This window comes from Gigantopelta aegis, chromosome 4 (genome assembly GCF_016097555.1).
Source record: "Gigantopelta aegis isolate Gae_Host chromosome 4, Gae_host_genome, whole genome shotgun sequence".
NCBI classification, from domain to species: Eukaryota; Metazoa; Mollusca; class Gastropoda; order Neomphalida; family Peltospiridae; genus Gigantopelta; species Gigantopelta aegis.
This window is the reverse complement of record NC_054702.1, coordinates 77,758,716-77,770,862: the sequence shown is the minus strand read 5'-3', so window position 1 is coordinate 77,770,862 and position 12,147 is coordinate 77,758,716. Positions and strand designations below refer to the sequence as shown.

The window sequence follows — 12,147 nt, the reverse complement described above, 5'->3', positions numbered from 1 at the left end:
CAGAAAATAGGTATAAATGAATGAACCATTGTAAGCAATGTAAAGTGTTCAGACGAATTATGATAATCATATTCATTTCCCTCATCCTCATTTGTACTTTTCCCCATAGTCTAGTAGTCTACATATTAGTATACGTTATTGACAGTCTATTGCCACACACACGCAATTTGGACAGTTTTAAGCCAGCAGATTCAGAATAACCTGAGCTCCTTCCTTTTCAATCATCCACCATCTACCACTAGGGCTTGGCACATTCGGTTCTGGTTGCAGACTCTCCCTCAATATTGTTTTCACATCTAGGTCTGAAGCAGTATCTATAAGCTGGATGCTGGTGACTGTCTACCTCAACTTTCTTCACACAAAAAATGTTGTACCTGAGATCACTAACCTTGGTGTATGATACACTGAGGACACAAAAGAGACATGTGAATGCCTTTACTTTCGAGGTTTTTAGTTCTCTGGGGGAATCCATTGCTGACCCAATTAAACAAAGTCCTGGGTCTCCCTGAAGCTGGTCAGCGACTTCAAGGCACTTGCCCTACCTTTGGCGTCAGATTAGTTGCTATAGTAGCTTTGTTAGTCTTTCTAAGTAATACATTTGATGTGGACAGAGCTCACGGTAATGATCCAAGGGATTGAGATAAAATACCATCCATTTGGAGTTTGTGTCCTTGTGCCAGTATTAGGATGCAACCAAACAAACACCAATCTGTTTGTATAGTGATCACTCTCCCTTTTGCTTTTACTTCTTTCTTATACATATTGCTAAACCTCTACATCATGTTAGTTTTCATCAGGTTTTCGAATTGGTTTGCTGGTGGGTCTTTTTCTAGTCTTTCACTCTTAAAGGCTTTTATGAGTCTAAAGGTGGTGATATCTCTGGGAGTTACGTTTGCAGTAGAAATGCTAATGAGGTCCTACTTTTCTGTGATGACAAAAACAACTGCTGATACTGCTTCCTGGTCCTTTTTTATTCTTGGTCAGTAAGTATTAAAAAAAATTCGCCTTCTCAACACGTGCCCACTAATTGGTCGGTGTTGGAATCGAATACAATACAAAGTTAACGTGTGTGTCTGGGTTCGGCTACCCCTTTCGGTCGTTAAACTTTCTAAAAACTAAAATAATTACATAAGACAATCTGTTTCACAGTCTTTAAGTTACAGCTCTTCATTAAAATTTAAATATAGCCTAAAATTAATAAATTACATAATTTAGTAGTTTAAAACTATTGACATTCAGAGGTTCATCCTGTATGCTAATTAAGAACACTTTCTAATTCTCCACCTTCATTCAACCCCCCGTTCATAACACAGTAAGAATCCCAATAATAGATTACTCAGATATGTATATGACTAGAGAAAGAACTTTACTCGCACTCACACTTTAACTCCTCTTAATATTTCTTTTTACCCGTGAAACCATAAGATTCCCAAACATAAAACGCTTATAAATTTACTAAGTAGAAATCATATTCTCTTCTCTCAAACCCTTAAGAAAGAATAATACCTACCTCTCAATGGTCAATGCAAAATGAGCTTATCAATATTTTCTAGGTTTTACGGTAATGCGAAACATGACAGTACACTGACCTGCCCCCCCCCCCCCCCCCCCCCACACACACACATTAAATACAATTTTACAATTCAACCAATAATTTACCCATTAAATTAATGCCTGAATGTTGTCAGTTCAAATATAATAAGTCTAAAAACAATGAGAGAGAGAGAGAGAGAGAGAGAGAGAGAGAGAGAGAGAGAGAGAGAGAGAGAGAGAGACACATTCGCTAAACAAAAGATACAAAACAACACAAAATTATACTAATTACCTCGGTTGAAAATACAGAAGTGACATAATGTCATCACAAATCCTCGAGGCTTTCACAGAATGGCTCTCATTGGTCAAAATCAATGACTTGTTAACAAAACTAAATGATGATTGGATAAAATCGCATAACATCCCTTCATGGAAAAAAACGAAGATCAACGACTTCATTCAATTCCACTTAACTATAGCCGAAAATTGCCGAAGTCTGGCTAAAAAATAATTCTTAAAATAATCACATTTTAATAATTTTCAAAAACATATTCTACATATCTGAAAATTGGTCAAACCAAAATTAATTCGTGTAATCCCATTGTGTGTGTATGTGCGTGCGTGCGTGCATGTAAATATGTACGCACATATTTAAACTTGTATTGCAATAATTTAATTAATTAATAAAACTATTATAAAACAAGAAAAACATATTTAATATTAGTGTATTTGACACAATCACCTACGTTTTTTTTTTTTTAATGGTTTTATGTAAATTCAGTAATTTCGTGTTGCGTCCCGAACATTTGTGACCTCAAAATGACCTTTAATAATACAAATAAGATTTAGATTTACCAGATGCCTAACCAAAACTTAATTTCAGTATCCTTGTACAATAACAAATTAAATAGAAGTCCTGTCATCAAAATATACACGCATTTCAAAATCTTTTGCAACTGTTTGGTGAAATTACATACAATTAAGACGTTTTTAGCTGTTATTTGATAAAATACATAAAATATCTTCTCATTTTTGCATTACATATTTTCCTTCAATTAGTTCAGGTTGTTTCTGTTTCATTATTTTCAGAAAACAAACAAGAAATCAAAAACAATCTTTAAAATGTCTTAATTTGTGGAATTTTTCTTTTTCGGGAAAGGAGTAGTGCTCGCAATTTTAACAATATTTAAAAAATATTCTTATCACATGAAATATATTTTATTAATTGAATTTCATTCAAATCCATGTATCTAAAAATGGTAATCATTCTTTAGAAAATACATCAAATAAATATTTCTGTCACTAAGGCTAGTAGGTGCAGGGTTCGCAGCCCGGTACATGCTGCCACCCAGAATGATGTTTAACGTCTCAATAGGTAGGTATAAGGCCACTACACCCTCTTCTCTCTCACTAACCACTAACATCTAACAACTAACCCACTGTCCTGGTCAGACAACCCAGATAGCTGAGGTGTGTGCCCAGTACAGCGTGCTTGAACCTTAATTGGATACAAGAACAAAATAAGTTCAAAAGAATGAATGAACCGACAGTGCGGTGTTTTGCCATATCGATATAGGCAATATTGGCCTCTTTTTTTTGTTGTTGCAGATGCCAAAGGTTATTCGCGCAATTTAAACATCGCGAATATGCGCTAAGGTTCGTATTCGCTAAAAAACCCACGTCGTAATATTAATCCGGTTTACAGTAGTTCATTCATTTCATTTCAGCTTATTTTCATGCTTGTATTCAAATACGATTCAAACACGCTGTCCTGGGCACACACACCTCGGCTATCTGGGCCGTCTGTCCAGGACAGTGGGTTAGTTGTTAGTTGGTTAGTGGTTAGTGAGAGAGAATAGGGTGTAGTGGCCTTACACCTACCCACCGAGCCCTTAAAAACTCGCTCTGGCTTGGGGCCTGTACCGGGCTGCGAACCCTGTACCTGTAGTCCGATGGCTTAACCACGACACCACAGTAGTACTCTCTACAGTAGTACTCTTTGCGGATCGTCGTAAAGTGTAATCTCTTTATTTCGAAAACCAACTTTCGAAACCCTTGATTAATGGGAAAATAACTATAATTATATCGCAATTTTTTCCATCTTTGTACACACTTAGTTACAGCACTTCTTGATCCTGATAACGGTTGTTTTAAAACATGAATACCTAATTCTACAAATTCATCCTGAAGGGCAAAACAATACAAGACTAAACGATGTGCCTTATATCTAATAAATGAGTATAAACATGGAGGTCTTAATATGGTCGATTCATTAGCTTTCTGCAGTTACGTCGAAAGTAACTTGGATTAAAAGATTGCTAACATTCGACGGCTTGTGGCAAACATTCACAAAACGTTCGGATTTAATATTTCCTGATACTATTCTCACTAAATTGAAAAATAATAAAGTTGAAAATATATGTGTGTGTGTGTGTGTGTGTGTGTGTATATATATATATATATATATATATATATATATATATATATATATATATATATATATATAGTCAAACCTGTCTCAAGCGGTCACACAAGGGAGTAGATAAAAGTGGCCGCTTAAGACAGGTGGCCGCTGATTACAGGTTGCCACATACAGAGTATTTAAAACATTTGTTGTTGTTTCTTGTTTACCGTCTATACTGCTAATTAATGGATGTGTGCTTCACAGTTGACTATAAATCAACTTTTGACATGTGACCTTCAGAAAAAATTCAACTGGTATGTATTAAATTAACCGTTCTCAACAAGTTTGTTTCTTTTTCCATTTATTTATTTAAATCCTACTTCATGCGACAGATTGTCATAGTAAGTGAATCTAGATATATCAAGCGTAGCCTGCCTGAATTGTTTATTGACTTATGCTTCCAAATTGTTTCTTAAACATAGGTCATACTACAATATATTCCGCTAGGAAGGTGGAAAAGAACATTAGTTTGAAACACACTATAGAGTGATGTTTTTGTTATGCAAATAGCCTTAGTTATTTATAGGATAAAGAACCTGCATTCAAAACATAGAGGCCACTTCATGCACTAATTTTTTTTTTTAATGTAATATAAGGATATCCGACGTCGTTCCCATTCAAAACGACACCGCATCACACATTCATACTCCATTTGAATATCAACTGATGGTTGACTGGAATTACAGTTACATATACACTTTAAAAACTGTCTGAGATTATATGATAAAGACATTATTACCATCTTGTGTTTCGGTATCGTCAATAACATATATTAGGCATACAAATAATCTATTCTGCTCGCCAGAGGCTCGCAAAATGCAATTTTTATTCCTAATATATGATACTGACGACACCAAAACACATTGATAATAACCTCTATTCATAATTCTTTTTTGAAATGTTGAATATTTATCATACTGCTAGTATATATCTGCTATTTTATACTGCAGTGATGCTGATATCGGTCGATATATAATATATATAATTAATATTGGATATGTAGATGAAAATTAACAAAAACTCAAATTATAAATACATTGGATTAAATAATTAACAGTGATTTAATACTACTAATACCAATAGCTAAAGTCACACACACACGCACGCACACACGCACACTGATTGGACATATCAGCACCACTACTATAAAATAGCATATGTTTTCTAGCAGCATTCCTGTCATGGACGGAGGAGCCGGCCAAGGCCGGCTCTTGTGCCCACGACAGGCGTGCGCTACAACAGCTTGTTCTGAATGTGCACGTAAAACCCTATGACATGACATGACATAGCAGCATGATAACTATTTTACATATTTTTTAAGATTTCAAAAAAAAGAATTAACCCTCTGTTACCACTATCACTATATCTACCGAAAAGCCGCAAGGAATCTTTTGGATAGTTTCCAAAGATACATACTTTGATATAGCTGCCGTGATGCACTGGATGGGATGGGAAAACACAAGCTCACTGTGAACGATGAATTCTACAAGCCACCACACTTCGGGAGCGAACTATAGATCAGTGGTAGAACGCTCGTCTGAGGCGCCGACGAGTCGTAGTATCGACCAGATCGTACTCCAAGGAGTTTTAATATCCCATCCCAACCAGTGCCACAAGGAGGCTGTGGTATGTACTGTCCTGTTTATGAGTAAGGGCATATCAAAATCTCTTGCTGTTTATTTGTTAGGAGTAATATATGTCGTGGCGGCGGGTTTCCTCTTTTTCTCTGGACTAAATGTCAAAATAATAATGTAAAAACTAAATGGCCTTAGTCCAGCCAGTCCTCCACGACTGATATAAAAGACAGTGGTATGCGCTATCCTGTCTATGGAATGGTACATATAAAAAATCCCTTGCTGTTATTTTAAAAAAAAATCCTGTCCTGGACGAAGGAGCCGGCGCAATTCGACACATACGCCCATAACAGGCGTGCACTACAACAGCTTTCTGTGAATGTGTACGTTAAAGCCTATAACCTGACCTAATGGAAACATGTAGCGGGTTTCCTCTCTAAGACTATACGTCAAAATTACCAAATGTTTGACACACAATAGCCGATGATTAATCAATCAGTGTGCTCTAGTGGTGTCGTTAAACAAAACAAACTTTAACTTTAAATAGCCATAGTTTAAAATGTGCTGGGGTGTCGTTCAACAAACATTCCTTTGGAATTTTCTTCGGAGAAACATCCCCTACGCATAGAAGATCACAGTGTGCAGGTCACTGAAATGATCTTTGCAGGAAAAACAATGTATTAGTGTTAGAAATATATCAATATACAGTACTTAGGTTTATAACAGTTTTTACAGCACTATCGTAACAACCGACACAATTAATTTTTCCAACGTCATTTTGGTCAATGATGACATTCTAAACGGTTCTCTGTTTATGATACATGTTTTCATTTTGCATGTTTATTCATTCAATATGCACTCTGTAGACAGTGATGCATCCTCGTTGGCTCACCACATACATCAAACCTTCGTCGTCGAACGCCAGATTAACTGGATTATCCAGCCCATCTTGTGTCGTGATGCGATGTAGCATGCAATACCCATTCTGATCAAATACTGACAGTCTATTTCCAACCGCCTCGACAGTGTATATGAAACCGTTCCTGTCCACGCAGGCTGCATTTGCTCTCAATGATGGTATTTCGGTACAAACAATAGTATCTCCATCATGAGGAGACAATACTCGTACAGAGTTATCCCCCCATTCGCACGTGGTTATGTTTCCAAACTGATCAACGCTGATGTTAGCCAGCGGATATGCTACTGACACGGAGATCGTTTCCTGCCGACGTCCACTGGTGTCATAAACCCGAAAGTCGTCTCTTTCTTGGCGACCAACAATATAACCTTTATTGTTAAAATTTGCAACAGTATGACATTGAGTTGGGCGTTCTGGGGCCAACAGAATATTACTTATCTCTGTACCTGTTGTGCTAAAGATATAAAGCTTGTTGCTATCGATGACACCAATAGTATTCACGCATCCAGCTATCGCACATGGACACACATCATTGGTATAAATAGTATGTCCAATATTCCCTGTAGTGGAAATCTGTATAATTTTACTATTGGCCTTATCTGAAAGTAAAATCATTTTATCAACAACTGTCATTCCTGTAACTGGAAATAGATCTCGTACTTTAAATGATCGCTCAAGGTTCAAAGAAATTCTTTTTTTAGTTTTTTCCGTTTGCATTAATGTCTCCTTGTTGGCTCTAAGACTATCATCAGTTAACGTTTGAGAATTGTGCATACCACACATCTCTTCAATGTTGATAGTTAGTAACACTGTGTCATCCAGGGTGCACTCGGTCGCAGGTGTGTCTTCTAATTCTTTGAGGCGGCTTACAACTATATCTTCCAGGAGGAGAATTTCCTCGTCTTTGCCCTGCTCTGTAATTTTCTCACAGAATTCCAAGCAATTATTTCTTATTGACAGTTTCAACTGTATGCCATCCAGCTGTGATTTGTACGTATGTGTTTTATTAACAATGATACCATCAACAATCTGCAGAGCCTTTTGTTTTTGTTGTTCTGTTTTGGCTATTACCCTAGCAACTTGCTTGTCTATGTCCTCTTTAATAGAGGCCTCCATTTTTTCAATGTTTGAAATATTTTCTAAAGCTTTTCTTTCTTCGATTTTGAGACCTTTCAAATTTTCTCGAATTGTTTCTGAATTAGTGTTAAGTCGGGATTTTCGAACTGTAACTGCTTCAATTGTTGTAACAGATTTGTGGTTACGATGTTTAACTAAAATGCAAACCATACATATTGGCATTTGACACGTCTCACAGAAATACTCCAGTATCTTGTCATGGTGTTCTGAGCAGGTTAATCTGTGAAGGTATCGAAGTTCCATGTCATAAGATCCACCTTTTATGTCTTCAAGTAGAACCTTTTTGTGGTTCCAAGTCGCGGAAGAAGCATTGTGTCCATCAGAACAGCTTGAACATAAGTAATCTCCACAATCCAGACAGCGAGATTTGGCAGGTGATGTCTTTCCTCTGAGATGACAAATTGTACATTTGATATCTTCACTTGACTTCACTTTCAGAATCTCGATGAGTCCATTCATAAAAACGTTTGTTTTTAGATCACTTGCAGTCCCTTGTGGAACAGCGACAGACTGTCTGCATTCTGGACAGAAAATTGAACCAGGTGTTGTCGAGGTTTGCAACAATTTCTGTATGCAAAGTAAACAATATGTGTGGATACAAGGAAGTATTTTGGGATCGTTGTAAATATGGCAACATATTTTGCAAGTAAGAAAGTCATCAAAAATGGTCCCAATCACTGATTTGTCTTGTTTTGATGCCATGTTATTTTCCCTGCAAATAAGCACAGATAATTATATATATATATATATATATATATATATATATATATATATATATATATATATATATATATATATATATATATATATATATATATGTGGTAAGTGTCCACGAGTGAAACATATTAAAATCACAGTCCCCATACTTTTTTGTCAATTCCATATTCAGTATATCCTCTCCTAATGTTCACGAATGACTAATAAACAATTTCTTGATATTGCTTTGATTTTCCCATCTAACACGTTAAATATATACCCAGGGGCGTAGCGTGATCTGGACCTGGAGGGGGGATTCGAATATGAACCAAGTGGACCCTTTTTCTATTTTGGTTTGCACCACCAGAAACTCCATGTGTATAAACCTGTATGTTTTAGTTCTGAAAGCGGACCATTTGCTTTAGAGGTTCGTCCTCTCCCCCTTCCCCCCTCACCCCTCCCCCTTCCCAGCCTACGCCCCTGATACCTCACGGAAAGCTATATTGTAAGAACTACATGAATACACGTATGTAGATACAATTATGCACTATCACTTGAATGTTGCAGGTTATTACAATTTACATGAACAAATTTCAAACAATGTAATACTCTTGTAAAAGGAAACTAATTAGTATTAATATTACAGCTGACAACACAATATATCTTGTCTACAGTACACGAGCTAGATGTACACTTATATGCGTCTAAGTACACATACATGTAGTACATGCTTGTGGTTACTACCCTGATCAACATTGAGTAGTCATATTAATAACTAAATAAAAGTATAACTATGTATATGTATATATTTATATTTGCACAACTATTTGTATGTTTAAATATTATTTGTTGCCATCTGTGACACAAACATGTATAGTGGTATATACGAACACACTGCAAAATGTACACTGGTCACCTGAAGTACAGAATAAATATCTTATCTTATCTTACCTCACCTCACCTCATCTTACCTTACGTTATAGTTACATCATCCTTTTCCGAGAGATTCGTCTAGTTAGACGACGGTTATTGCGGCCGTTGAGTGACGCAATAACCGTGGTCTAACTAGACGAATCTCGAGTGATGGATGAGGTAACTAGCTTGTACCACGCCCCCATTACCACGCCTTCATGACGTCAACATGGTCGGAAAGAAGTTTTATAATTTAATTTTGTACCACGCTTTGGTGTCGGTCCCTTTGATTTTACCCGTGGTGTATCCCATAATTATACCACGGGCGTGTCTAACCTAAATTTTAGCGATTGTTGAATGGATGAAGAAAGTTAAGCCTACAGGTCACATATAGTTCAGCAGGAAGTAAATTAGAACATTGTTTTAAAAAGTAGCACTTTCACTAACATTAGTAATAAATTTACAATATAAATCTGTAAATATAAAAATAATTATTTTCTTAAAAACCCCTCAAAAACCAAACAAATATACAAAAATTAAATATTAAATAGTTTCGGTTCATTTTCCATTCCATTACTTTATCAGTTGCAACATTTAAAAAGGACACCTCCTGTATTGAGGTAGTTAGCGGCGTTAAAAAGAACGCCTATAGCAAGAGGTCATGGCACACCACCCACTTGTCCATGTTTCACTGTTCAGAAGGTTTGAAATGTATTTTAACACCTAAAATTCAAAATCGGGGAAGCATGCCCGGTCCCACAAATACATGTATTTTAATCCACAGACATTCGCCCACCCCCGCCCCCATTTTCAAATACACTCCGCGGGCTCTAAGTCTTGAAAGAAAGACACACACACGCACGCACACACACACACACACACACACACACACACACACACACACATACGTTTTTAGGTGACACAGTTGTATGTGACAAGAAAGCAATATGTGCGAACACCAGCGGACGTGTCGCTTGCTTATAAATAGTGAAGCCACATTTACACGTAAATAAATTATTACGGATAATCATTGTTAGTGAGATTTAAGTGAAAGAAATGGAAGTGAAAATTCTTACCATGCACCAGCCTCGGTGGCGTCGTGGTTAGGCCATCGGTCAACAGGGTGGTAGGTACTGGGTTCGGATCCCAGTCTCGGGATAGGATTTTTAATCCAGATACCGAATCCAAACCCTGAGTGAGTGCTCCGCAAGGCTCAATGGGTAGGTGTAAAACACTTGCACCGACCAGTGATCCATAACTGGTTCAACAAAGGCCATGGTTTGTGCTATTCTGTCTGTGGCAAGCGCAAATAAAAGATCCCTTGCTGCTAATCGGAAAGAGTAGCCCATGAAGTGGCGATAGCGGGTTTCCTCTCAAAATCTGTGTGGTCCTTAGCTATATGTCTGACGCCATATAACCGTAAATAAAATGTGTTGATTGCGTCGATAAATAAAACATTTCTTTCTTTTCTTACCATGCATCTAATTCAGCGTATCAAAATAAAAATGAATGAACCAACATCATGCCCAGCGCCTTGTCATTGTAGTCACTTGTTTAAAACAACCTGCGTGTGCTGCCACCCACAGTTATCACGGTTACTGTGTTTGATCACGTGATGATCACGAGCTTTGTACACAGATACGGCCCACACGAAGTAGTCGGGAGGTGGAGGACCTACTAAACTTACGGTAGAGCAATAGTAAAACGTTGGATGTGTAACACGAACCATTCGTAATTTTACTCCTCACCTAGGACAGGCGTAAATTTCCACATTTACGACAAAATGTAGTTCCACCCCAGACCAGCCGTAGCATGGACGTAACATTAGTGTTATTAAAAAGGCGAGAAGTGCTATGATTGTAATGTCGAATGATACGCTGCTGGTATCCGTTTTAGCCATATAAATTACTATTGTCGTCTATGGGATTTGATTTGGTGCTATACACCCAGTAGTGGTAGTAGTAGTAGTAGTAGTAGTAGTAGTAGTAGTAGTAGTAGTAGTAGTAGTAGTAGGTTCTAATAGACCAAATCAATTCCTATTGCCGATAATGTTAACGGTTACTAATAAAACTGATATAAGCGGCGTATCAACACACCCAGAAAGTACAGCAATAAAACTCACCTCGCATCTAATCTACCTGCAAGAAAATGGGGGGTCACATACCATTTAAAAGATTTAATTAATGTTTTTAATAGCAACATTAATTTTTGCTGAAAATTGCAGTTCCATTTTTGGGGGTACCCCGCATTAGTTTCAACCTCAGGTATATACTGCATAACAACTGTATAACAAATAAAAGTATTAAAAATTTTGTCAATGGATAATAGTATTTGCACAAATAATCAATGTCACATATTACTACCAATCATACCCACAGCTGCTTTTACTCCTTAAATATTTGACAGTGCACCTCGAACTTTGGCACGGAACTCTCTTCTTTGGTACTATGCAACCTAGTAGTAGTAGTAGAGGTAGTATTAGTATTAGTAGTATTAGTATTAGTAGTATTAATAGTAATAGTAGTAATAATAGTAGTAGTGGTAACAGTAGTAGTAATAGTAGTAGTAGTAGTAGTAGTAGTAGTAGTAGTAGTAGTAATAGTAATAGTAGTAGTGATGGTGGTATAAGTAGTACTAATAGTGGTGGTGATGCTGATGGTAATAGTAGTACTAGTAATGGTGGTGGTGGTGGTGATAGTAGTAGTATAATGGTGATGGTAATATTAGTAGTAGTTATTGTGGTAGTAATAGTAGCAGTAGTTATGGTAGTAGTAATGATATTGTTATTGTTGTTTGGTAGAAGTCATACAATTATCGTTTGTATCATAAAGAATATGTTACTAGGTTGGTACAAGTAATAAACAAGAACGAAAACCCCGAAAAAACACAAACACACACACATACACACACAA

At 36.8% G+C, this 12,147-nt stretch overlaps 2 protein-coding genes across 2 annotated transcripts in view; both read right to left on the bottom strand.

The window, feature by feature from the left end:
* The window catches only part of LOC121371146 (E3 ubiquitin-protein ligase TRIM56-like), a 29,064-nt gene extending 18,237 nt beyond the window's left edge, over positions 1–10,827 (bottom strand). The window contains exon 1 of the mRNA XM_041496816.1: positions 10,710–10,827. The gene's annotated coding sequence lies outside the window, so the exon portion shown is untranslated. The remainder of the gene's footprint in view (positions 1–10,709) is intronic.
* LOC121371147 (E3 ubiquitin-protein ligase TRIM56-like) lies at positions 4,480–8,334 on the bottom strand. Its single transcript, XM_041496817.1, has one exon. It carries the CDS (start codon positions 8,327–8,329, stop codon positions 6,416–6,418), a length of 1,914 nt encoding a protein of 637 aa, XP_041352751.1. The 5' UTR covers positions 8,330–8,334; the 3' UTR covers positions 4,480–6,415.
* Positions 10,828–12,147: the final 1,320 nt, after the last annotated feature.

Excerpts from the sequence above, each read along its gene's own strand:
- LOC121371147 (XM_041496817.1), bottom strand. The coding sequence starts at position 8,329 with ATGGCATCAAAACAAGACAAATCAGTGATTGGGACCATTTTTGATGAC.